The sequence below is a fragment of the Hordeum vulgare genome, chromosome 5H, assembly GCF_904849725.1.
Source record: "Hordeum vulgare subsp. vulgare chromosome 5H, MorexV3_pseudomolecules_assembly, whole genome shotgun sequence".
Taxonomy (NCBI): domain Eukaryota; kingdom Viridiplantae; phylum Streptophyta; class Magnoliopsida; order Poales; family Poaceae; genus Hordeum; species Hordeum vulgare.
This window is the reverse complement of record NC_058522.1, coordinates 31,777,786-31,805,684: the sequence shown is the minus strand read 5'-3', so window position 1 is coordinate 31,805,684 and position 27,899 is coordinate 31,777,786. Positions and strand designations below refer to the sequence as shown.

At 42.6% G+C, this 27,899-nt stretch overlaps 1 protein-coding gene and 1 non-coding gene across 2 annotated transcripts; both read right to left on the bottom strand.

Moving 5' to 3' along the window:
- Positions 1–7,696: 7,696 nt before the first annotated feature.
- Positions 7,697–8,503, bottom strand: LOC123396257 (UDP-galactose transporter 1-like). Its single transcript, XM_045091252.1, has 2 exons — positions 8,294–8,503; positions 7,697–8,215 (listed from the first exon to the last, which is right to left on the bottom strand). The coding sequence occupies exons 1-2, from the start codon at positions 8,501–8,503 to the stop codon at positions 7,988–7,990; spliced, it is 438 nt and encodes a 145-aa protein (XP_044947187.1). The 3' UTR covers positions 7,697–7,987.
- Positions 8,504–9,703: 1,200 nt separating this feature from the next.
- LOC123400588 lies at positions 9,704–9,801 on the bottom strand. The gene has a single exon (XR_006610812.1). It is a non-coding gene; the product is annotated as a small nucleolar RNA Z101 (small nucleolar RNA).
- Positions 9,802–27,899: the final 18,098 nt, after the last annotated feature.

Here is a 27,899-nt window from a genome sequence, read left to right as displayed (position 1 = left end):
CAACAATTTCTGACTTCATTTGGTATTCTTCGTGTATTTACTTATTTTTTTTGAGGTAGTTGACCCTGAAATTGAAAAGCACTACAAATGAACTCTCAAAATGTTGAAAGTTGGCATGATATCATAAATTCACCCACATAGCATGTGTTAAAAAGTTGAGAGGGCTACCACAAAAACTGGATGCACTTCGTGTACAAAACGGACAATCTCTCTCGAAGTATCAAAGTTTCGAACGAGAACTCATCTCTTACAAAGGGATTTCATTTTTTTGAAGTTATTTGAAATCCATACTTTTTGTGTGTACAAAATGCACCGTTCAAAGGCACATCACAAAATTTCAACAATTTCTGACTTCATTTGGTATTCTTCGTGCATTTACTTATTTTTTTTGAGCTAGTTGACCCTGAAATTGAAGAGCACTACAAATGAACTCTGAAAATGTTGAAAGTTGGCATGCTATCATCATTTCACCCACATAGCATGTGTTAAAAAGTTGAGAGGGCTACGACAAAAACTTGATGCACTTCGTGTACAAAACGGACAATCTCTCTCGAAGTATCAGGGTTTCGAATGAGAACTCATCTCTTACAAAGGGATTTCATTTTTTGAACTTATTTGAACTCCATACTTTTTGTGTGTTAAAAATGCACCATTCAAAGGCACATCACAAAATTTCAACAATTTCTGACTTCATTTGGTATTCTTCGTGTATTTACTTATTTTTTTGAGGTAGTTGACCCTGAAATTGAAAAGCACTACAAATGAACTCTCAAAATGTTGAAAGTTGGCATGCTATCATCATTTCACCCACATAGCATGTGTTAAAAAGTTGAGAGGGCTACGACCAAAACTGGATGCACTTCGTGTACAAAACGGACAATCTCTCTCGAAGTATGAGGGTTTCGAACGAGAACTCATCTCTTACGAAGGGATTTCATTTTTTTGAACTTATCTGAACTCCATAATTTTTGTGTGTAAAAAAAGCACCATTCAAAGGCACATCACAAAATTTCAACAATTTCTGACTTCATTTGGTATTCTTCGTGCATTTATGTATTTTTTATGAGCTAGTTGACCCTGAAATTGAAAAGCACTACGAATGAACTCTGAAAATGTTGAAAGTTGGCATGCTATCATCATTTCACCCACATAGCATGTGTTAAAAAGTTGAGAGGGCTACGACAAAAACTGGATGCACTTCACGTACAAAACGGACAATCTCTCTCGAAGTATCAGGATTTCGAACGAGAACTCATCTCTTACAAAGGGATTTCATTTTTTTGAACTTATTTAAACTCCATACTTTTTGTGTGTTCAAAATGCACCGTTCAAAGGCACATCACACAATTTTTACAATTTCTGACTTCATTTGGTATTCCTCGTGCATTTACTTATTTTTTGAGCTAGCTGACCCTGAAATTGAAAAGCACTACAAATGAACTCTCAAAATGTTGAAAGTTGGGATGCTATCATCATTTCACCCACATAGCATGTGTTAAAAAGTTGAGAGGGCTACGACAGAAACTGGATGCACTTGTGTACAAAACGGACAATCTCTATCGAAGTATCAGGGTTTCGAACGAGAACTCATCTCTTACAAAGGGATTTCATTTTTTTGAAATTATTTAAACTCCATACTTTTTGTGTGTTCAAAATGCACCATTCAAAGGCACATCACAAAATTTCAACAATTTCTGACTTCATTTGGTATTCTTCGTGCATTTACTTATTTTTTTTGAGCTAGTTGACCCTGAAATTGAAAAGCACTACAAATGAATTCTGAAAATGTTGAAAGTTGGCATGCTATCATCATTTCACCCACATAGCATGTGTTAAAAAGTTGAGAGGGCTACGACAAAAACTGGATGCACTTCGTGTACAAAACGGACAATCTCTCTCGAAGTATCAGGGTTTCGAACGAGAACTCATCTCTTACAAAGGGATTTCATTTTTTGAACTTATTTAAACTCCATAATTTTGTGTGTTCAAAATGCACCATTCAAAGGCACATCACAAAATTTCAACAATTTCTAACTTCATTTGGTATTCTTCGTGCATTTACTTATTTGTTTTGAGCTAGTTGACCCTGAAATTGAAAAGCACTATAAATGAACTCTGAAAATGTTGAAAGTTGGCATGCTATCATCATTTCACCCACATAGCATGTGTTAAAAAGTTGAGAGGGCTATGATAAAAACTGGATGCACTTCGTGTACAAAACGGACAATCTCTCTCGAAGTATCAGGGTTTCGAACGAGAACTCATCTCTTACAAAGGCATTTCATTTTTTGGAACTTATTTAAACTCCATACTTTTTTTGTGTTGAAAATGCACCATTCAAAGGCACATCACAAAATTTGAACAATTTCTGAGTTCATTTGGTATTCTTCGTGCATTTACTTATTTTTTTTGAGCTAGTTGACCCTGAAATTGAAAAGCACTACAAATGAACTCTGAAAATGTTGAAAGTTGGCATGCTATCATCATTTCACCCACATAGCATGTGTTAAAAAGTTGAGAGGGCTATGACAAAAACTGGATGCACTTCGTGTACAAAACGGACAATCTCTCTCGAAGTATCAGGGTTTCGAACGAGAACTTATCTCTTACAAAGGCATTTCATTTTTTGGAACTTATTTAAACTCCATACTTTTTTTGTGTTGAAAATGCACCATTCAAAGGCACATCACAAAATTTGAACAATTTCTGACTTCATTTGGTATTCTTCGTGCATTTACTTATTTTTTTTGAGTTAGTTGACCCTGAAATTGAAAAGCACTACAAATGAACTCTGAAAATGTTGAAAGTTGGCATGCTATCATCATTTCACCCACATAGCATGTGTTAAAGAGTTGAGAGGGCTACGACAAAAACTGGATGCACTTCGTGTACAAAACGGACAATCTCTCTCGAAGTATCAGGGTTTCGAACAAGAACTCATCTCTTACAAAGGTTTATTAAAATTCTTTTTTGCGTATTTGAGAATTTGACAAAACTATGAAAATGAAAAGTGTTTGAAATTTAGTACATTCCATACATGAATTACATAAAAGGTGTAATACATTATTACATTATTGCACCAATATTCCTATCTATTATTTCTGTTTTCTTCTGGGTCATAGCCATGGAGAATCTTCATCATTCAGTAGGATGCTTGGGTCAGTTTTCACTTTGAAGGGCGGAATTTCATGAAACTTATTATAATCTTCTGACATGTCTGTCTTGTCATCTACTCCCACGATGTTTCTTTTCCCTGAAAGAACTATGTGGCGTTTTGGCTCATCGGACGATATCTTCTTTTGCTGATTTCTTTTTCTCGTTTTTGTAGACATGTCCTTCACATAGAAAACCTGAGCGACATCATTGGCTAGGACAAATGGTTCGTCCATGTACGCAAGATTGTTGAGATCCACTGTTGTCATGCCGTACTTTTGGTCTACAACTACCCCGCCTCGTGTCAGCTTCACCCATTTGCACCGAAACAAAGGGATCTTAAAAGTAGGTCCATAGTCAAGTTCCCATATCTCCTCTATGTACCCGTAATATGTTTCCAAATAGTGCCCATTCTCGTCTGTTGCATCAAAGCGGACACCACTATTTTGGTTGGTGCTCTTTTTATCTTGGGCAACCGTGTAAAATGTATTCCCATTTATCTCATACCCTTGGAAAGTACATATAGTCAAAGATGGTGGCCTGGCCAAACAGTACAGCTGATCTCCAACGGTGTCGTCATTCATGAGATGTGTCTGCAACCAACTGCCGAAAGTCTTCTCGTGTTCCCCTTTAATCCAAGAGTCAGCCTTCCCCGGGTTTTCGGAGCGTAGATTATTCTTGTGTCTCACGATATACGGAGCCACCACGGTGGAATTGTGTAGAACTGTGTAGTGTGCTTGAGAGAAAGAATGCCCATCCATACATACTTTTGCTTTCCTTCCTAGTGTGCCTTTTCCTGTCAGCCTACCCTCATACCGAGATTCAGGAACACCAATCGGCTTAAGGTCAGGAAGAAAGTCCACACAAAACTCAATGACCTCCTCTGTTCCATAGCCCTTGGAGATGCTTCCTTCTGGACTAGCATGGTTACGAACATATTTCTTTAAGACTCCCATGAACCTCTCGAAGGGGAACATATTGTGTAGAAACACAGGACCGAGAATTCTAATCTCTTCGACTAGGTGAACTAGGAGGTGTGTCATTATATTGAAGAAGGATGGCGGGAACAACAACTCAAAGCTGACCAGACATTGGACCACATCAATCTGTAACCCTGATAGACTTTCTCGATCGATTACCTTCTGAGAAATTGCATTGAGGAATGCACATACCTTCACAATTGCCAGGGGAACATTTTCTGGTAGAATTCCCCTCAATGCAACCGGAAGCAATTGCATCATAAGCACGTGGCAGTCATGAGACTTTAGGTTTTGGAATTTTTTGTCTTTCATATTTACGATTCCCTTTATATTCGACGAGAAGCCAGTCGAGACCTTGATACTGAAAAGGACTTCAAAGAAGATTTCCTTCTCTTCATTAGTAAGAGCGTAGCTAGCACGCCCTTGAAACTGCCCTGGATGCATGCCATCTCTTCCTTTATGACTTTCCTGGTCCTCCCGTGCTTCCGGTGTATCTTTTGACTTCCCATACAAGCCCAGGAAGCCTAGAATATTCACGTAGAGATTCTTTGTCAGGTGCATCACGTCGATTGCCGAGCGGACCTCATGGACTTCCCAGTAGGGTAGCTCCCAAAATATAGATTTCTTCTTCCACATGGGTACGCGCTTATCAGGGCCGTTAGGAACAGGTTGGCTGCCAGGACCCTTTCCAAAGATTACTTTTAGATCTTTGACCATATCAAATACTTCAGCACCAGTACGGATGACAGGCTTCCCCCGGGGTTCTACCTTGCCATTGAAATGCTTGCCTTTTTTCTTTAAGGGATGCTTGGGCGGAAGAAAACGACGATTGTACAGGTACACATTCTTCCTACATTTGTCCAGATATATACTTTCTGTCTGATCCAAACTGTGCGCGCATGCATTGTATCCCTTGTTTGACTGTCCTGAAATGTTACTAAGAGCAGGCCAATCATTGATGGTTACGAAAAGCAACGCACGAAGGTCAAATTCCTCTTGTTTGTGCTCGTCCCACACACGTACACCTGGTTCGGCCCACAGCTGTAAAAGTTCATCAACTAATGGCCTTAGGTACACATCAATATTGTTGCCGGGTTGCTTTGGACCTTGGATAAGCACTGGCATCATAATGAACTTCCGCTTCATGCACAACCAAGGAGGAAGGTTGTAGATACATAGAGTAACGGGCCAGGTGCTGTGACTGCAACTCTGCTCCCCAAAAGGATTCATGCCATCTGCACTCAGACCTAACCATAAGTTCCTTGCGTCAGCTGCAAATCTCGGGAACTCTCTCTCGATTTTTCTCCACTGCCGACCGTCAACGGTGTGCCTCAACTTATCATCTTTCATACGATCTTCCATGTGCCATCGCAACAACTTCGCATGATCTTTATTTCTGAACATGCGTTTCAACCGTGGTATTATAGGAGCATACCACATCACCTTGGCAGGAACCCTCTTCCTGGGTGGCTCGCTCTCAATATCACCAGGGTCATCTTTTCTGATCTTATACCGGAATGCAGTGCATACCGGGCATTTATCCATATTCTCGTAATTCTCACCGCGGTAGAGGATGCAGTCATTAGGGCATGCATGTATCTTGTGCACGTCTAATCGTAGAGGGCAAACAAGCTTCTTTGCTTCGTACGTGCTGGCGGGCAATTCGTTCTTTCTTGGAAGCATACTCTTCATTAGTACCCGCAACTTTTCGAATGACGAGTCAGTCACACCGGTCTCTGCCTTCCACTTCAGCAATTCCAGTGTGCTACCCAGCTTCTTCTGGCCATCTTCACAAGTTGGGTACAACAATTTGTTGTGGTCCTGTAACATCTACTCGAACTGCAACCTCTCCTTTTCTATGTCGCAACCTCGCCGTGCATCAGAAATGACCTGGCCAAGATCATCAGCGGGCTCATCTGGTTCCCGTTCTTCATCCTGATCTTCTTCTTCATTGTTTTCCATTGCGGTATCAGCATACTTAGGGAACATAGATCGGTAGTTGTCATCATCGTGCTCTTCTTCTTCATCTTCGTCTTCCATCATAACCCCTCTTTCTCCATTCTTGGTCCAAACATTATAGCCCGACATAAAACCGGACCGAAGCAGGTGGCTCTGAATGACTCTTGAGGAAGTGTAATCCTTCTCATTCCGACATTCAACACATGGACAAAACATATAGGCACCACCATGCTTGTTCGCATCGGCTGCATCTCGAAAAGAATGCACGCCTTCTCTGTAAGCGGCTGTGCGTCGATCACCGTACATCCATGGATGGCTCATCTGTGTTATACGACAGTATCACTACTAGGAAAAGGCTTGCTAATGGCGCACCTATTTTTTCTACTAATGGCGCACTATAGGTGCGCCACTAGCATCAAACCATTAGATTTTTTTACTAATGGCGCACCATAGGTGCGCCATTAGTATTTGGTATACTAATGGCGCACCAGGCAGTGCACCATTAGTATAGCTCATGGTGCGCCATTAGTATGCCTCCCAGGTGCGCCATTAGTATGCCTCCCAGGTGCGCCATTAGTATGCCTCCCAGGTGTGCCATTAGTATAGCTCATGGTGCACCACAGGTTATACTACCATCTCTAAAAATATTCAATTATTATCCTCACACCTACAAGAAGGTTCAAGATAAACACATATTACACCACAATGAAATATATGTTTATAAACATGCACATACATTGAACGCAAGTTGACAAACAAATTAACCTAGAGGAAGCATAGTTTTGACCATCGTAACAATCATCTAACACAAGTCACAAAAAGATAAGGACTATTGGTTACTATGAGAGACTTCAGATGGTCCAGAACACACAAGTTTGTATCTACCTGCACAAAGTGCAAGCTCCAAAACACTCGAAACACAAAATGGTCTACAAGACAATAAGGTCCATGATTACAGGTTGGTTGGTCCATAAACGCTAGAGAGTTATCATGTCCATGTGCATCAATAGATTGAGTACCTGAAAACATTTTGCACAAATTTGTTAAGAAAGTGGAACCAGATCAAGTTGTTAAAATCTCATATGCGTATTAAAAATATTCGATCAAAAGATTATCATGATATCATAGTTAAAAATATAGTTCTGATAAAAGTTACCCACTTGTTATAGCAGAAGATTTTTGGAGGAACCCTAAATGATGTACTTAGTCTTTTGCCAAAATTCCAACATAAACTATGGGTAATTTTTTACGAAAAAAGATCATTCTTAACAATTACTTTAGCTGCACTATGGTTACCATGCCACCTCGCACCCTTCTAATTACTGAAACATGTCAAACTAAGTAACTATATACGTATTCATCATGACGAAATATTAGGAATTGGGCCACTAATTCTTCTTCATAAAATATAGATCCACTCTGAGAAGAAATACCTTAAGTCCTTTCTTAGAAGAATCGGTTGTTAGATCGACGATGCTAATGATAGCCCTGCGACCATTCTGGAGGCATGGATGCAGTTCCTACATTGAGAGAAAAGATCAATCTGACTTCACGTGGGCAAAGGGTCATTGTGCAACAGAAAGATAATGTGCAACAGAATTTCAATGCGGAGATGACTCGTATCATAATGCCATTAATTTTCGTACCAGCAGTTCAGGGTCTAAACATATGGCAGCAAAACAAGAAAACAGAAGCACCATCCTAATCGCATGAATCGTCCGGTGGTTGAACAAACCCTCACAGTTCGCCTGAGTACAACACATGAAGCTTCACAAAAGTGTTGCCCCCATACCAATTTACTAGCGTCCCTCAACTCACTCAGCATCTGTGTGCCAAACCGTAATGTACCATCAACCACTGAAATGAACGGGTCCTGGGTATGGAGTACTGCCTTGCTAGACCTTATCTTCCTTGTCGGCTACAAGGGGGAGCATCTCCACCCGAATTCTCGGCGAGTTCGTTCCTTGGTTCCCAAGAGGGGCAGCATCCTTCTGTTGGGAGATGAGATGCCTCACATACCCGTAGAAAGTACAACCGACGAGCGTGATTGCGCATCCGATTGCATTCATTGGGGAGATCGGGTTCCGGAAGATCAGCCACGAAACCAACACGGCAACGGCAAGCTACAACAGAATGTATAGGTTTTAGAAACAGAGGAGAAGCTTATGGGAAAAAGCATAGATAGTCCAGGATGGTCTTACTTTAAGGTTGCCAGCAACATTGAAAGTCACTACGGTGGTCGAATGGATCACATAGAAGATGGTGAAGTTCAGGCAAAATGCAAGCACCCCTGAGCCTAGGATGATAATCAGCGAAGAAAAGACGTCTTGTGTGTAGAACCAGACAATTACGCCACCTCCTTCAAGCAAAATTGCTGGAAGAGCCAGTATCATGGTGGAAAAAAGTGCCATGTAGTATACTGTGTTAATGCTGTAGAAACAGAGAATACTTAATAAATCATCTGACCGAGGCAAGAAGTTACAGGACTGAACCTGACAGTAGAACTACAGTAAGAACTAAATCTTTTGATCTAGTATCATTTTAGTAAGAAAGCAGATAAAATGTTTTAAAATTGAGAATTCCGTACAAGATTCAACACCAGTCGCTAAAGCATCAGAAATTACACAACGAGATGAGCATGTACCTGTCAAATTTGTATCCGTGGAGCAGGGACTCTGCCAACATGGTCTTTGTAGATGTGGCGAGGCATCCTATCATGGTAGCACAGAAACCAAAAATGTTGAAACTAAGCTCTGTTATTGAGATCAGGAGGATCCCCCCGACTATCGGGACCAGCGAAGCCCATATGCGCCACTCAAAGTGCTTGGTCCAAACCAAGCACTTCAGAATAACTGCATGACACGAAATCGTCAGAAAAGTTGTTAATAGGCAGCAACACCACAACTCTACTTCTTCTTTGTGAACAGGAATAGACAGTGCGGTACTTCATGCCATTGCTGGAGTTGGAAGACCTGTATTTCAGCAGGTATGGCACTGCATCCAAGAAGCTGCGGTTCTTGAAATGCTGGCTGAAGGAGAAGCAAACCTTCAAGTATCAGAGGAGTATGTGACTCCTCATGTCAACTGTTCGGTGGATGGAGCAGATTGTAACAAAGTTGACAAACCAGTGGATGAAGCAGATTGCAACAAAGTGGAGCAACAAGTGGACAAGGACACCTCAGCATTCTCTTCAATGGAAGATTTAAAAGCATTTCCTGGGACTGTCCCTCAGAAGATTGAGCAAGGTATTTGTTCTGAAGATGCTGATTTGGGAAATCTAGCCGAACGCTTGGTTGGCTTGTCTGCCTTGAGCACGTGGATCGCGATGTATGCCCTGATGGAGGAGCATATGGAGGAGCATATGAAGTGGACGCAGGAGATTATGGTGAGCTGAAGTGCTCAAGGGGACAATATCTCAAGATCAGGCTGAACCACTAGGTTAGGTCCTGTGAATGTGGTGAGCAGAGACAACTCCCAGTCCAAGGAATGCGATGTTGTTGTAATAGTAGTATGAATCTATGGAAACGGCAGAAAGAGCGGGCCTTTTTCCCCCATCTCACCCCAAGCGAATCAAAAACAGCAACAAAACGAAATGACGAAGGATATTGTCAAGCATGCATCACATCTCCAAGGTGAAAAGGGTGTGACATCACTGAAATGCCTCAGACGCAAATTACCCATAAAACTTGTGTCTCATCATCTGCATAAACGATAATACTCCAAGATAGAGAAACAAGAAGGAAATATTATCACCAGTTCGTACGGCCTCTGCACCATAGCAGATCTGCCGGTAATCAGTTTTTGCGATGCGCGAGGGACAAATCTATAGTCCATTCGAACCAAGAGCAATAGTAATAAATTGACCTAAGGGACTAGAACAACAAACCTACAGTTCATCCACTAGCATAGAACTCGGACAACCTAAGGGACTCGAGAGAACCAGAAGGCCGCTTACAACTGCAGGTACCGAGTTCTTCGTCTAGGCCACGACGGTTGCGCCCCGTGGAGAAGTGGGCCACGAGGAGCAGGAGGAGCGCGACGGCGGTTGCGCCCCGTGGAGAGACGGCAGCGGCGGACGAGGAGGACGGAAAGGTGGGCCACAAGGAGCAGGAGGAGCGGGGCGGTGGTGGCCCAGCTGCCGGCCCCGCGGGCCGCGGGGCGCCAGAGCTGGGCGGAGCCGACGAGGGCCTCCAACGGCGGCATGGGATGGGTGGCAGAAGGGATGGGTGGCGGACGACCTTGGTGCACGGGGGAGGGGGTGGGGGGGGGTGGAGAGAGAGTGGAGAGGCGAGATCTCGGCCGGTTGGATTTGGGAGAGGAGAGGCGAGGGCAAAGGGAGAGAGGGTTAGCAATGGCGCACCCCCGAGCAGTGCGCCATTAGAATTTTTTTTAGCAATGGCGCATCCCCATATAGTGCGCCATTAGTAATCTTTTTTGGGAAAATCTATATTACACACGACGCACCGTAGGGTTCCCTTGCAGCGGCCGGTGCCCGTGGCTTCTTACAGTAAGGTGCCGCACTATTCACTACATGGGTACTGTTTCCTACAAGGTAACGTCACTCATCACTATAGTTAACTATTCACTACAGTGAGCTGTGTCTTGCACCGAATGTACCCTCCTATCGTGCCTTTCTCTCCATAAGTACATGGTGTTGTACATATCTTCAAAATATAAGGTCGACTTAATAGAAATCCAGTCTACATGCGACTTAATTAACATGACTAGTTATTTTAAAACATGCTTGAACGCCAAGCACAATAAATCAATCCTGACATTTTGTAATATAACAACTAAACACGTTATAAATCTGGAAACTATGTTTTTTTAAATAGACAACCCAGTACTTGTAATTTTGGCAACTAAACAAGTTTAATTCTAACAACTAGTTAATTATAATATGACAACTAGACATGTTTAAAATGTGGCAACAAAGTAATATGCAACTAAGTTATTTTAGAATAGACAATCAAGTACTTGTAGTTTTGGCAACTGAACATGTTTAATTCTGACAACTAGGTAATTATAATATGACAACTAAACATATTTATAACGTGGCAAGAAAGGATGCAACTAACTAAGCTATTTTAAACTAGACAATTAAGCACTTATAATTTTGGCAATTATACATGTTTAATTTTGACAACTAAGTAATTATAATATGACAACTAAACATGTTTAAAATCTCACAACAAAGGACACAACTAATCATTTTAATTTGATAGCCAAATACTTTGTAATCTGACAAGTTTTTTTTGTAATCTGGTTACATGTAAGCACAAGTGCATCATATGTGTATAGACAACCTATTTTAGCACTACCAATGCAATGCTGTTGCTAGTATGGGTGTAAATTGGTACGACCCGAATCTCGTGATATTTTATTCTGGAATCCACGTACCGCATGGATGGTCTGGGCAGTTGAAAGCGACACTTGTTTTTTCCGATGCATGCGGCGATTTGGGCCCACCAGGTCATTTGAGTCTAGATCGCAGACTCTTAGCATTAATCAACGGTTCTAGAACCGCCGCACGCGATGCGAATATGCGGCGTTGCTGCGTAGTCATGTCCATCTTTTTCCATACCTTCAGCAGCGGCTCTGGCGCCTTTCCCGACGGTGGGCACTCTTTCCAATTTTTCAACAGCTCGTATATTTCCTCGCCGCTCCTCATAAGGGGGCGTCTTCGGAGTTTGGTTTCACCATCGAACAGATCCTTGCGTTTTCTCCATGAGTCATCGCCGCGAAGCCACCTTCGATGTCCCATGAACACGGTTTTTGAAGACCCGGGATCTCCATCGGTGCTCGTGCCCAGCACGATGTTCCTTGGATCGTCCCCAAATTATGGGTATTCGTAGTTCAACGCTTGCCACTGGCTCGCATCCTTAGGGTCACTCAGCATCTTGTCTTTTTTATTTATCTCCGGATCATTTTCGTCATCTTCTCGCTTTTTCTCCTCCCTATCTGCATACCAACGCAGGAGCTTTGCTACCTTAGCGCCCGCGAAATACCGTTGCAGACGAGGAGTGATCAGAAAGTACCACACCACTTTTCGAGGAGCTTTCTTCCTCTTCTTGTATCGACTGACACCGCACACCGGACATATGGTAGACTCCGCGTGCTCGTCCCGATAAATGATGCAATTGTTCATGCACACATGGTATTTCACGTGCGGTAAATCCAGAGGACACACGATTTTCTTCGCCTCCTCGAAACTGGTCGGGCACTTGTTCCCCTTGGGAAGACGTTCGTGCCAGAATGACATGTTCTCGTCGAAGCATGCGTCGGTCATTTTGTGTTTTACCTTCATCTCCAGAGCCATGAGCGTTACTTTCAGGCGGGTATCCTCGGGCCTGCATCCTTCATACAATGGAGTAACCGCGTCTATCTCCAGTTGATCCAGCTTGGCTTTCTCTCGAGCGGCAGCTCTTGCATTATCCGTCTGCTTGACAAGCAGCTCTAGAGGGTCCTGCACCCAGGCCATCGATGGTCCATCGTCGTCTGCTCCGGCATCTTCATCTTCATGATCATGCCCTTCGTCTGCTTCGGCATCTTCCTCATCATCATGTCCGACATCTTCTACATGATGACGGTGTCCTGGAGATTCTTCGTATTCTCGCCCGCCCTCGCCGCGGTTGTCTTGCTCATGCCCTTCCTCATTTCTTTCCCGGCCCCCATGGACGACTTCATAATCATCTTCATCACCTTGCCACCAATAGCCATCCATTAAACCACGCAAGAGCAGGTGGTCCCGCACCTTTACGGAATCCGGGTCCATAAGGCTCTTCAGATTGCATCTTCGACACGGACATCTTATCTCCGTCTCGTTCTTTTGAAGCATCTCGGCCTTCGTGGAGCTCAAAAACCTATACACGATGCCTTCGGTCATCGTGCGGACCATGGTCGCCTGCGGGGTAGAGCAAAACGATATTCTAGAACCAAAAAAATTTTTGACATGACTTTGCCTAAAAATAGGACAAAAAAGAATGCACAGTGCCAAATTCTCGCCGAAACGGAAATGAATCAACATTCCGGGAAAATATTGGCAACTATCGCATTTCAAATACCGGTACCTGCAAACACAAACATATATGCAACACCACAAACATATGCAACACAACAAACATACGTAGATCTAGCTAGGCCATAAAAGTGCATGTGCACATTGTTGGAGGGAGAAAAAAGTAGATCTACAACATAAAAGCTTTCCCCTTACTTACCTATCAAAAAAAGGTAATTTAACCACTTAATTTGGGTGAATCTATGATGCAAATGAGTTCAGGAGGAGGAGGCACCCGAGACAAGCTTGGAGGAGGAGGTGGAGAGAATGAAAGTGGGGAAAGTGAGTGTGGTAGGTGGCTGTCCAAAATATCTAGCTGGTCCCAGGTTACTAATGGCGCACCACCTACATATGCGCCATTAGTAACCCTGGTTACTAATGGCGCACCTCCTCTGGTGCGCCATTAGTAGTTCTGCAAAAAAAGTAGTGGCGCACCACCAACAGATGGGCCATTAGTAACACTAGTTACTAATGGCGCACTAGCTGTGGTGCGCCATTAGTAGTTTGCAAAAAAAACCCAAAAAAAATTATAGTAGTGGTGCACTACTAACAGATGCGCCATTAGTAACCCTGCTTACTAATGGCGCACCAGCTGCTGGTGCGCCATTAGTAGTTTTGCAAAAAAAATAAAATTAAAAAAAATATAGTAGTGGCGCACCGAGTGTGTGGTGCGCCATTAGTGTCCACCACACTAATGGCACACCTCACATGGTGCGCCACTACTATATAGTAGTGGCCCACTGCTTGTGTGGTGCGCCATTAGTATCTATATCATCTATAGCCCTTTTCCTAGTAGTGTATATCAAATACAATCACGTTCCAAAAAATTAGTACCGCACGGTCTAAACGAGGAAATATAGTTGCTAGCCTTTTAGAATAAGTAGAAATAAAGAGGAAGAGGTTTAAGCGTGGCTCAGGCATCTCATATCGTAGTTGTGTTCGGTGAACTAAAGCGGCATCGCTCTAACACACATTTCAACAAACACCTCTAGTGCATCAAAAAAAAGTGGAGAGCTAGCACACACCCACAATCCTCCATCCAAGAAAAATGCAAGGAAGAGGGGAGAGGGGGGCTGTGCTATATATAGGCAGAGGACTTCAGTCCTGGTTTGAGACACACACCGGGACTAAAGGTGGCGCACATGCGGGCTGCACCCCGTGTAGCCCTTTATTCCCGGTTTGGGACACAAACCGGGATTAAAGGCTCCTTACGGGCCGGGACTAAAGCCTGGAGGGAGGCATTGCGATTTGGTGCGACGTGGCCGGGCCTTTAGTCCCGGCCCAGAGGCAGGCCGGGACTAAAGGGTCCCGGCCAAAGGCCCGTTTTCCACTAGTGGGGAGGCCACAAGCCTGGTAGCCGCGGGCCCCCCGGTCGCGGCTACATGGCTTGTGGGCTCCCTGTGGACCTCCTGCCTTGGCCCTCAAGTCCCCCGATCTTCTTCTGTTCTGGAAAAATTCATTTCGGGGATTTTATTCCGTTTGGACTCCATTCCAAAATCAGATATGAAAAGAGTCAAAAAACACAGAAAAAATAGGAACTGGCACTTGGCACTGAATTAATAAGTTAGTCCCAAAAAGATAAAAAGGTATATAAAACATCCAAAGTTGACAAGATAACAACATGAAACCATCAAAAATTACAGATACGTTTGAGACGTATCAAGCATCCCCAAGCTTAACTCCTGCTCGTCCTCGAGTAGGGAAGTGATAAAGAATGAATTTTTGATGCTTTCATGCTACCTATCATAGATGTCCTTTGTAACTCCTCTTATGTGACATGAATGTTCAAATCCATTAGATTCAAAACAATAGTTTGCTATTGACGTGGAGACAATAATACTTCAAGCAAACTAGCAAGGTAATCATGAACTTTCAAAATAACAAGGCCAAAAGAAAGTTATCCCTACAAAATCATATAATCTGGCTATGCTCTATCATCCTTGCACAACGAATTTAAATCATGCACAACCTCGGTATTGGCCAAGTAATTGTTTTCACACTTTTACTTTCTCAAACCTTTTCAACTCTCACGCAATACATGAGCGTGAGCCATGGTTTTAGCACTATAAATGGAATGGAGTGTGGTGGAGGTTGCAAGGCAAACAATGAGAAGATGGTCACATTAACTAGCCATATCAATGAGCTATGGAGATGCTCATCAATAGATATCAATGTGAATGAGTAGGGATTGCCATACAAAAGATGCACTAGAGCTAAGAGTTAGTGAAAGCTCTTAAAGAAAACTAGTGGGTGTGCATCCAACTTGCTTTATGAGACGTCTCCATCGTATCTACTTTTCCAAACTCTTTTGCCCTTGTTTTGGACTCAAATTTGCACAATTTGAATGGAATTAACCTGGACTGACGCTGTTTTCAGCAGAATTACCTTGGTGTTATATTTGTGCAGAAATCAAAGTTCTCCAAACGCCCTGAAAATTTATGGGGAGCAGTTTTCGAAAATATAAAAAATATCTGCGCCAAGTTCCACCCGAGGGGGTGGGCCAGTGGGCCACAAGCCCTGGCTCCGCCACCACCCCCTGGTGGTGGTGGGCAGGCTTGTGGGGCCAACACAGCTCTGCCTCCCCCAACCTCAGGTCTATAAGTCCCCTTTCGTCCCAGAAAAAGTAAAAAGAGAAGTTTTCATCGCGTTTACGATACGGAGGCGCCGCCACCACCTGTTCTTCATCAGGAGGGCAGATCTGGAGTCCGTCTTGGGCTCCGGAGAGGGGAAATCATCGCCATCATCATCATCAACCTTCTTCCTTCTCCAATTCCATGAAGCTCTTCGTCATTCGTGAGTAATATATTCGTAGGCTCGCTGGGCGGTGATGAGTAGGATGAGATCTATCATGTAATCGAGTTAGTTTTGATGGGGATTGATCCCTAGTATCCACTATGTTCTGAGATTGTTGTTGCTACTACTTTGCCATGCTTAATGCTTGTCACTAGGGCCCGAGTGCCATGATTTCAGATATGAAATTATTATGTTGTCACCAATATATGTGTGTTTTAGATCCGATATTGCAAGTTGTAGTTACCTACTATGTGTTATGATCGGACAACCCCGGAGTGACAATAACCGGAACCACTCCCGGTGATGACCATAGTTTAACGAGTTCATGTGTTCACCAAGTGCTAATGCGTTGCTCTGGTTCTTTATTAAAAGGAGAACCTTAATACCCCGTAGTTTCCTTTTGGACCCCGCTGTCACGGGAGGGATGGGCAATAGATGTCATGCAAGTTCTTTTCCCTAAGGACGTATGACGACACACGGAATGCATGCCTACATCACATTGATGAACGGGAGCTAGCCACATATCTCTCTGGGTTATAGCTGTTGCATGATGAATATCATCCAAACAAATCACCGACCCATTGCCTACGAGTTTGTCCTACTGCTACTACTACTGTTACTACTACTGTTGTTACTTGTCTTGCTCTACTACTGCTACTACTGTTGTCACTTGTCTTGCTGTGCTGCTCCTACTACTGTTGCTACTGCTGTTACTTGTCTTGCTCTGCTGCTACTGTTGCTACTACTGTCCCTTGCTACTATTGCTACTTGCTACTGCTGTCACTACTGCTGTTCCTTGCCACTGCCGTTACTCGCTACTTTGTTGTTACTACTTTGCTTGCAGATACTAATCTTTCAGGTGTGGTTGAATCTGACAATTCAACTCCTAATACTTCAGAGTATTCTCTCACCTCCCATCGTGCGAATCAACAAATTTGGGTCGAATACTCTACCCTCGAAAACTGCTCCGATCCCATGCGCTTGTGGGCCGTCAACAACATTCTTCTAGTCTCGATTGCCGGAGAGTGCTAACAGCATTCTTCTCGTGCCGTTGCAAAGGGGAAGAACAGTTGACATCAAGCTTTTTTCTGGCGCCGTTGCCGGGGAGGTATTGCTATATTCTCTCAGTCGCTTGGGATTTATATCTGCTGATCACTATGAAGAATCTGAAGGATCCAAAGACCAAAGTCTTGCCTCAACTACGAGGGGAGGTATGGAATTGCCATCTAGCTCTGCACTTGATTCACCTTCAGTTGTGAGTAAGTTTGCGACATCACCTCCTGCTAGAAATCTTGAGATGTCGCCTGTGCTTGATGATGCTTATGATGCTACTTCTAGAGATGCTATGCTTGATACTATGCCTGATGATGCTATGCTTGATACTGCTAGAGATGCTATGCTTGATACTGCTTTGCCTGATGATGCTAGAGATGCTATTTTGGCTGATGATTCTATGCTCGATACTGCTAGAGATACTACTTTGCCTGATGTTACACTAGGAGTGTTCCTTGATGCTCATATTGCTAGAGTTACTGCCAATGCTCGTGATGCTTCTGAAGCTGCCGATACTATTGAGATAGAACCTGCTTTTGCTCCTGCCAGATCTAGCTCTCCTATATATGAATTTCCTGATATACCTGAGGGTTACGTTATGGAGGGAGAGATAGCTGAGGTTTTCTTGCATGTAAGGATGCCTATGACGCTGAGAAATTACTTCTCAAGTGGAAGGAAAAATCTCGGGAAGCTAGGATGATATATGACCCGAAGTTTCCCACTTTACCTATCTTTATCACCGATAAGGATTATGTATTCTCTATCGATCCTGAGATAATCTCTCTAGTCGAATCTGATCCTTTTCATGGATATGAGTCTGAGACGGTCATAGCCCATATTGCCAAACTACACGATATAGCAAACCTTTTCACTAATGAGGAGAAGATCTGCCACTACTATATCCTTAAACTGTTTCCTTTCTCTTTAAAGGATGATGCTAAAGCCTAGTTCACCTCTCTTGCTCCTGGATGTGTGCATAGTCCCAAGGAGATGGTCTATTACTTCTGTGAGAAATATTTCCCTGCCCATAAGAAGCAAGCTGCCTTGCAGGAAATATACAACTTCGCTCAACTCCAAGAAGAGAGTCTTCCACAAGCTTGGGGGAGGCTCGTCTAGCTACAAAATGCTTTTCCTGATCACCCTCTTAAGAAGAATGAGATACTTGATATCCTCTATAACGGACTTACTGATGCCTCTAAAGACCACCTAGATAGTTGTGCCGGTTGTGTTTTTAGGGAACGAACTGTAGAACAAGCTGAGACTCTACTGAATAACATCTAGATCAACGATAATGCTTGGACTATTCCCGAACCACCTCCTAAGCCAACTCCGAAGAAAAGAGGTATTCTATTCCTCAGTCCCGAAGATATGCAAGAAGCCAAGAAATCCATGCAAGAGAAAGGCACTAGATCTGAAGATGTCAAAAATCTACCACCTATCGAAGAGATCCATGGTCTCGATAACCCGATACAGGTAGTAGAAGTGAATTCTCTGCGTAGGTTTGATGAGAGTGATATTCCTTTTGATAAACCTGCTAGCCTATGCTTTGATGTATTTGACAACTTTGTTGACAAACAACAGAGTTTCAATGATTATGTTAGCAGACATTTGGAACAAAGCACTCGTATGCTTAGCCATTTAAGTGCTTGTGTAGACAGAAATGTCAACGATCTGAAGCTTCTGAGTAAACATGCCTCTATGATTACTACTCAGGTAGAACAAGTACTTAAAGATCAGAATGACTTGCTCAATGAATTAAATGACAACTCTGTCAGAGTCATTACTAGAGGAGGCAAAATGACTCACGAACCTTTGTATCCTGAAGGTCATCCTAAGAGAATTGATCAAGATTCTCAAGTAATCAATGCTGATACACCTAGTCATCCTAAGGAGAAGAAGAAGGATGATAGAAACCTGCACGCCAGTTCACCAAATACTGTCACACCTGAAGAACCTAATGATATTTCTGCGTCTGATGCAGAAACACAATCTGGTGATGAACATGAACGTGGTGACAATATGGATAGTGATGTTCATAATAATGCTCAACCTAGCAATGATGAGGATGTGGAGATTGAACCTACGGTTAATCCTGATAACCCACAACCTAAGAAGTACGATAAGAATGACTTCACTGCTAGGAAGCATGGTAAAGAAAGGGAGCCATGGGTTCAGAGACCTATGCCCTTTCCTCCTAAGCCATCCAAGAAAAAGGATGATGAAGATTTTGAGCGCTTTGTTGAGATGATAAGACCCGTCTTTCTGTAGATGCGTTTAACTGATATGCTCAAGATGTCTCCGTATGACAAGTACATGAAAGATATCGTGACTAATAAATGGAAGATACCAGATCTTGAGATCTCGACAATGCTTGCCAACTACACTTTCAAAAGTGGAACTCCTAAGAAACTTGGTGATGCTGGAGTGCCCACTATACATTGCTCCATTAAAGGAAACTACATAAGAACTGCCTTATGTGATCTTGGAGCCGGTGTTAGTGTTATGTTGCTCTCTCTTTATCGTAGACTTGAATTGGATAAGTTGACACCCACTGAAATTTCTCTGCAAATGGCCAACAAATCAACTGCTTTCCCAATCAGCATTTGCGAGGATGTGCCTGTTGTGGTTGCTAACACCACTATCTGAACAAACTTTGTTATCTTGGATATTCCTGAGGACGATGCTATGGCTGTCATCCTCGGAAGACCCTTTTTAAACACTGCAGGGGCTGTTATAGATTGCAACAAAGGCAATGTCACTTTCCATGTCAACGGTAATGAGCACACAGTGCACTTTCCGAAGAAACGATATCAAGTACATTGCATCAATGCTATCGAAAAGACTTCATCGATTCTCATTGGGAGCTTTGAATGCCCTATTCCTCATGTCAAGATGAAGTATGATTTGCTTGTTGGGGAGATACATATCCCCATTGAGGTGATTTAGTGGCTATTCGAAAATTCTCCATTCTCTCTTGCGATTCGAGAAGGTTTTATCATAAGGACTTGATCAACCCCATTGACGGATATCTTTCGGTGGCCATGAAACGGATGAATCAAAGAGTCACATACCTCTGTTTTGAGTTTTCATTTTCTTTTGCTTAGAAGAAAAATGATAGAATTAGTTTAGCTTTCACTGTTTTCTGTTTTAGCGTCCCAGAGAAAAATACCTCGAAACTAAAAGTTCTCCGATGGTCCTGAAAATTTAGTATGATTTTTTTTGGAATTTTTGAAAATTTCTGGGCCTGAGAGCTGGCGTGGGGGCCTGACCAGTCGGCCACAAGCCCTGCCACCGCCACCTACCCCCTGGTGGCAGGGTGCAAGATTATGGGGCCCACAGGCACCCCCTCCACTCATTCCAGCTATCAGCCTCTTCTTCCACCTCCAAAAAAAATTGTTTCGCAGCTCAAACCCGTGTTCTTGCTCATTTGGCTATGATTTTCGATCTCCTTGCTCAAAGCACTATTCTCCAAACCGTTTTGGGGAAATTACTCCTTGGTAAGTGACTCCTCCATTGGTCCAATTAGTTTTGGCTCTAGTGCTTTATCCTTCGCGAATTCTTGCTACCTTGGTGACCCTGTTATTGAGCTTGAAAAGTTGATTTTAGCTGGTCCCAAGTAGTTTTAGCGCGTGATACGTTCTCTAGGCACTAGTAGGAGTAGTTGCTACAAGTTGGGTTAATCTTTATTCGCTTTCCTTTCGAAGTCTCTAAAAACTTCAGAAATTTTCAGAGCTAGAAAAAGGAAAAGATGAGGAGGTTCTTGAGAGGCTCTTCAAGCCGTAACCCCAAGGAGGATGAGAAGAACCACCCCAAGTACGCAGTCCCTCGAGTCACAGAAGTTCGAGCGTGCGAGTGGCCAAGTGATGAATTTTTGCGCGCTGCCGAACATTTTGAAGACTTTTATTACTTGGTGGAGAACGCAGGTCTCACTGCGTTCATTGAAGATAAGTGCCCACAATACCTCCTCCTCACCAACATTTTCGTTCAAAGCTTCAACTTTTATTCGAGGAAGAATCCTCCCATGGTTGAGTTCATGACATACGATGTTCCCCAGTGCATGACACTACATGATTTTTGCAATGTATGCAAATTACCTTATGTTGGGGATATCCGTGACCCTCGTCCACGGGACTTGGAGGATTTCATTGGTTCTATTGCTGTTGGAGAGGAGAGAGGAGTGTCTCGCGCTAGAATTGTTACCATACATTTTCATGTGCTTCGGTACATCTCACTATTTGTGGGAAGATGTTTGATTGGCCGTGGGGAGGCTGGATCACTTAGTTCTCCATACCTTGTAGTTTTGCACGAAGGCCTTTATAACGATAAGACTTACAACCTAGGTGCTATAGTGGCCCAGCGGTTGAACATCAACCGTTCCAAGGGTGTCGTCTATGGAGGTATCTATGCTACCTGTCTTGCCAGACACTTTGAGATACCCATTAGACTAGGAGAGGAAGGAGAGATGCTTCTCCCTGAGAAATATCTGGATTATGACAGCATGGTTCGCCATGATTTTCTGGATAGAGATGCTAGTAGACGGATGATTTATAACCTCGTATTTAGTCAGGGTACTCGAGAGACTATTACTTTGCCTGCTCCTTCTTTGTTCGATCTTCATGCAGACAGGTACACTATTATGCCATCGGACATCTACGCATATTGGGGCTTGGCCCAACCACAGGCGCCCATGCCCGAGCCGCCAGTCGAGTACCAGACGCCAGTTTATCAGTGGGAGCCAGAGGAGCTCACAGAGCAGCGGCATCCACAGTCTGCTCCGGAGTATCCTGGAGCTGGTTATTTCCCACCATGGGAGTAGACCAAGCTAGGCCAAAAGCCTAAGATTGGGGGAGTACGTGTTCTCACCGACGTTACATGCATGCTTATGCTTTCACCCTGTTAGCCGGTGTTTACACTTTGCCACTGTATTATCCATGCTTATTTATTTTTGTTTTCTTGTTTTCTTGTTTTGTGTCCTTTTGAGAAAACCCAAAAAGATTTTTCTTTCTTCTTTTGCTTGTTGGGAACTTTCCCGTGTAAATAGTTTTCTTTTTCTTTGGGTCAAGGTAGAAGATATTGGTTACAATATTTAGTGGTTCTTACATGCTTACCTGTTTAGCTTTCAAAGAACCATATTACTATGTCTTATCCTTTGTGTTTGCCTGCAGATTCATCCTAGTCCAATGCGCTTATTATTGTTTTCATCGTTTGATCGTGCAAATGAAAGGCAACAATGAAGATATATGATGAAGTGACTGAGACTGAAAAGCTGGTATGAACTCTATCTATTTTGTTTTTGTAAATATGACTAGCTTGTCGACCCAGATTTAGCTTTGTTGTGAGATAACCATGTTTGCAATGACAACTTAGAGATCATAGTTTCTGATGCCATGCTTATTTAGCTGAGATCTTATAATGGTTTGTCTTGAATGCCAACATATATTTTGAGATGACTATGATGTAGTATGAGAGGATGGTATTCTCCTTTGAATGTTTCAAGTGGCTTGACTTGGCGCATGTTCATGCATGTAGTTGAAACAAAATCAACATAGCCTCTATGATGTTCGTGTTCATGGTGATTTATATCCTGTTCATGCTTGCATTCAATGTTAGTCAAACTCATTGCATCTTGTTGACTGTTGTTGCTCTCTAGTTGGTCGCTTCCCAGTCTTTTGGTAGCCTTCACTTGTACTAAGCGGAATACTGCTTGTGCATCTACTTCCAAAAACCTAAAAGTTTTTCCATGAGAGTCCACCATACCTACCTATTTGCGGTATCTACCTGACGTTCCAAGTAAATTTGCATGTGCCACTTTCTAAACCTTCAAGAAATAATCTGTTCTGCATGGCCGAACCGCTCATGTGGTGACAAGGGGCTATTGGTATCTTCCATTCTAGGAGTGTTATCCTCGACATGTGTTTATTCACAGTCATTCACGAGAAAGGGGCTGGTAATTGGAATGCCCAGTTCCACGCTTAAATCGAAAACATAACTGTAAAACAAGACTCCCCACCTGATTGATGTTAGTATGGACGGTACCTGAGGATTCGGCTAGCCGTGGAGTGTGATTGATTGGTGGTGGGGGAGTTAAAACTTTACTTTTCTGTTTGGGAACCTCCTATAGCATGAGTAGCATGGAAGATATTGAGAACTCTTGGTCATTGCATTGACAATGAAAGCATGCCACCCAAAATTATTATCTCTTTTTCAAAGCTTGAGCTCTGGCACCTCTGCAAATCAATGCTTCCCTCTGCAAAGGGTATGTCTATTTATTTTCCTGTCGAGTCATCCTCCTCTTATATAAGCACCAATTTGAGAGCACCTCTGTCATTTTTATGCTTTTCTTTTGATTGTTATTGAGTATGACTATGACTGGATCTTCATTGTTATGAATTACAATGTTTAGTCTTCCCTTGATCTTTGAATGTGCTCTGCATTTATGTTTTGCGGTCTCAGAAAGAGCTAGCGAGATACCATCTATTCATATTGCTTCATGCTTGTTTTGATTGAAGTGTTGGTATTTGAAACTCATTATTATTTGCTCGTTAGCTGATTATGCCATTGATATTAGTTTACCGTGAGACCTTTGTGTCACTTGCTTATGTGGTTAACTTGTTATCTTGCTTAAATTCTGGTTATGAGTTAGACATAGTTGCAACAACAAGATCAAACAAAGTTTGTCAAAGTTTTTCTTTCTCTCTCAGTTTGTCAACTGAGTTGCTTGAGGACAAGCAAGGTTTTAAGCTTGGGGGAGTTGATACGTCTCCATCGTATCTACTTTTCCAAACACTTTTGCCCTTGTTTTGGACTCTAATTTGCATGATTTGAATGGAATTAACCTGGACTAACGCTGTTTACAGGAGAATTACCTCGGTGTTATTTTTGTGCAGAAATCAAATTTCTCCAAACGTCCTAAAAATTTACGGGGAGCAGTTTTGGAAAATATAAAAAATATTTGCGCCAAGTTCCACCTAAGGGAGTGGGCCAGTGGGCCACAAGCCCTGGCTCCGCCACCATCCCCCTAGTGGCGGTGGGCAGGCTTGTGGGGCCCACACGGCTGTGCCGCCCCCAACCTCAGGTGTATAAGTCCCTTTTCGTCCCAGAAAAATAAAAAGAGAAGTTTTCGTCGCGTTTACGATACGGAGGCGCCGCCACCACCTCTTCTTCATCTGGAGGGTAGATCTGGAGTCCGTCTTGGGCTCCGGAGAGGGGAAATCGTCGCCATCGTCATCATCAACCTTCTTCCCTCTCCAATTCCATGAAGCTCTTCGTCGTTCGTGAGTAATCTATTCGTAGGCTCGCCGGGCGGTGATGAGTTGGATGAGATCTATCATGTAATCGAGTTAGTTTTGATGGGGATTGATCCCTAGTATCCACTATGTTCTGAGATTGATGTTGCAAGAACTTTGCCATGCTTAATGCTTGTCACTAGGGCCCGAGTGCCATGATTTTAGATATGAAATTATTATGTTGTCACCAATATATGTGTGTTTTAGATCCGATCTTGCAAGTTGTAGCTACCTACTATGTGATATGATTCGGCAACCCCGGAGTGACAATAACCGGAACCACTCCCGATGATGACCATAGTTTGAGGAGTTCATGTGTTCACCAAGTGCTAATGCGTTGGTCCGGTTCTTTATTAAAAGAAGAACCTTAATATCACGTAGTTTCCTTTTGGGCCCCGCTGCCACGGTTGGGATGGACAATAGATGTCATGCAAGTTCTTTTCCCTAAGCACATATGACGACACACAGAATGCATGCCTACATCACATTGACGAACGGGAGCTAGCCACATATCTCTCCATGTTATAGCTGTTGCATGATGAATATCATCCAAACAAATCACCGACCCATTGCCTACGAGTTTGTCCTACTACTGCTACTACTGTTGCTACTACTGTTGTTACTTGTCTTGATCTACTACTGCTACTCCTGCTGTCACTTGGCTTGCTCTGCTGCTGCTATTACTGTTGCTACTGCTGTTACTTGTCTTGCTCTGCTGCTACTGTTGCTACTTGCTACTGCTGTCACTATTGCTGTTCCTTGCCACTGTCGTTACTCGCTACTTTGCTGTTACTACTTTGCTTGTAGAAACTAATCTTTCAGGTGTGGTTGAATCTGACAATTCAACTGCTAATACTTGAGAGTATTCTCTCACCTCCCGTCGTGCGAATCAACAAATTTGGGTCGAATACTCTACCCTCGAAAACTGCTGCGATCCCATGCGCTTGTGGGCCGTCAACAACATTCTTCTAGTCTCGATTGCCGGAGAGTGCTCTGGTGCCGTTGCAAAGGGGAAGAACAGTTGACATCACTTGCTCATGAAGACCTAAGGCAATTTTGAGGAAGCCCATCATTGGAATATACAAGCCAAGTTATCTAATGAAAATTTCCCACTAGCTATATGGTGGTGACAAAACGAGAGACTCTCAATCATGAAGATCATGGTGCTTAATAAGTACAAGTGTGGAAAGATAGTAGCATTGTCCCTTCTCTCTTTTTCTCTCATTTTTTTGGTGGGCTCTTTGGCCTCTTTTTTTATATAATTTTTTACTTTTTATATTTGTGGGCATCTTTGGCCTCTTTTATTTCCTCACATGGGACAATGCTCTATCAATGATGATCATCACACTTACAACTCAAAACTTAGAGCAATGATGACTCTATATGAAATGCCTTCGGTAGTGTATCGTGACAATGATCTAGCATGGCATACACATCAATGGAAACATCATGCTAGCTTTCTTATTATCATGCAATGGCAATGTAGAAGTGATGGCACATGTCATGGTGGTAATTGCATGGCAATATATCTAGGAATGGCTTTGAAAAAGCCATAGTAGGTAGGTATGGTGGCTGTTTTGAGGGAGGCTAATGGTGGTTTTATGCACCGGCGAAAGTTGCACGAAACTAAAGAGGATAGTGATGGTGGAAGGTGAAGGTGCATCTAAACCATGGACTCAACATTAGTCATGAAGAACTCATATACTTGTTGCAAAAGTTTTAGTAGTAATTGAAACAAAGCATTCAGCGCATACTCCTAGGGGAAGGGTTGGTAGGTATAAACCATAGCGCGATCCCGACCGCTACACAAAGGATGACAATCAATAAACTAATCATGCTCAGACTTCATCACATAACAGTTCACCATACGTGCATGCTACGGGAATCACTAACTTCAACACAAGTATTTCTAGATCCACAACACCTTACTAGTATAACTTCAATATTACCACAACCACAACTCAAAACTAATTGAGATAAATGAAACTTCTCTAACTACTCAATGCACATGAAGGTGGAAGTTTTCATATCCCTTTGGATAACTACCCCTTTAGAGACTACTTTCATAGCATAGATCAACTACCACGCCACACACTTCCGTGCTCTAAAAGATAGAAATGAAACACACAGAGCAAAATCAACTAGCTCAAAAGATATAAGTGAAACACATGTGAGCTGAATTGCCTAACCAAACGATATAAGTGAAGCTCGACAAAATCACGGTGAGTGCATGTCTCTCTCTCTAGGTGTGCAGCAAGGAAGATTGTGACACAACAAAAATAAAAGACTCCTACGATACAAGACGCTACAAGCAAAACACATAACATGTGGTGAATAAAAATATAGCCCCAAGTAACATTACCGATGGATTGAAGACGAAAGAGGGGATGCCTTCTCGGGGCATCCCCAAGCTAAGGCTTTTTCGACATCCTTGAATCAACTTGGGGTGCCTTGGGCATCCCCAAGCTTAAGCTCTTGCCACTCTTTATCTCTTTGTCCATAAGAACTTCACCCAAAACTTGAAAACTTCACAACACGAAACTTAAACAGAAACTCGTGATATCATTAGTATAAGAAAGCAAATCACCACTTCCTTAGGTACTGTAGCAAACTTAAATTCTACTTATGTTGATGTTGGGTTACTGTATTTTCAATCTTCCATGGCTAATACCCCCCGATACTATCCATAGTTTCATCAAAATAAGCAACCAACTCAACAAAAACAGAATCTCTTAACTGTAGACCAGTCTGTAGCAATCTGTATACTTCGTATAATTGTGGTACTTCAAAAATTCTGAAATATTACGATAGTCTGAAGAATATGCGTAGCAATCAGCAGCAAAAAGAATCAACTCAAAATCTCTCATAGAAAATAAAATGAAAATTCTTTTCGTGAGCAGAAAGTTTCTGTCTTTTCCAGCATGATCAAACGATCATCCCCAAGACTAATCATAACGGTTTTACTTGGCACAAACGCAAAAGAAACACAAAAAACACAATCATAACAGAATTATGAAAGTGTGGAAAACACAAAACAGAAATAAAAAGGATAGATTCGTTGGGTTGCCTTCCAACAAGCCCTATTGTTTAACGCCCTTAGCTAGGCATAAGGTGATGGAATCATGTATAGTCACCTTTGGTGCTCAAACCATAAGTATCCCTCATCATAGATTCATAAGGCAATCTTATTTTCTTTCTAGGAAAATGCTCCATGCCCTTCTTTAGAGGAAATTTAAATCTAATATTCCCTTCCTTTATATCGATGATAGCACCAATAGTCCTTAGGAAAGGTCTACCAAGAATAATGGGACATGAAGGATTACAATCGATGTCAAGTACAATGAAATCCATGGGTACATAGTTCTTATTTGCAACAATAAGAACATCATTGATCCTTCCCATGGGTTTCTGGGCAGTAAAATCCGCAAGATGCAAATTAAGAGAACACTCTTCAATCTCATGAAAACCAAGAATATCACATAAAGACTTTGGAATCGCGGAAACACTAGCACCCAAATCACACAAAGCATTGCATTCATAGTTTTTGATTTTTATTTTGATTGAAGGTTCCCACTCATCATGAAGTTTTCTAGGTATAGAGACTTCTAATTCGAGTTT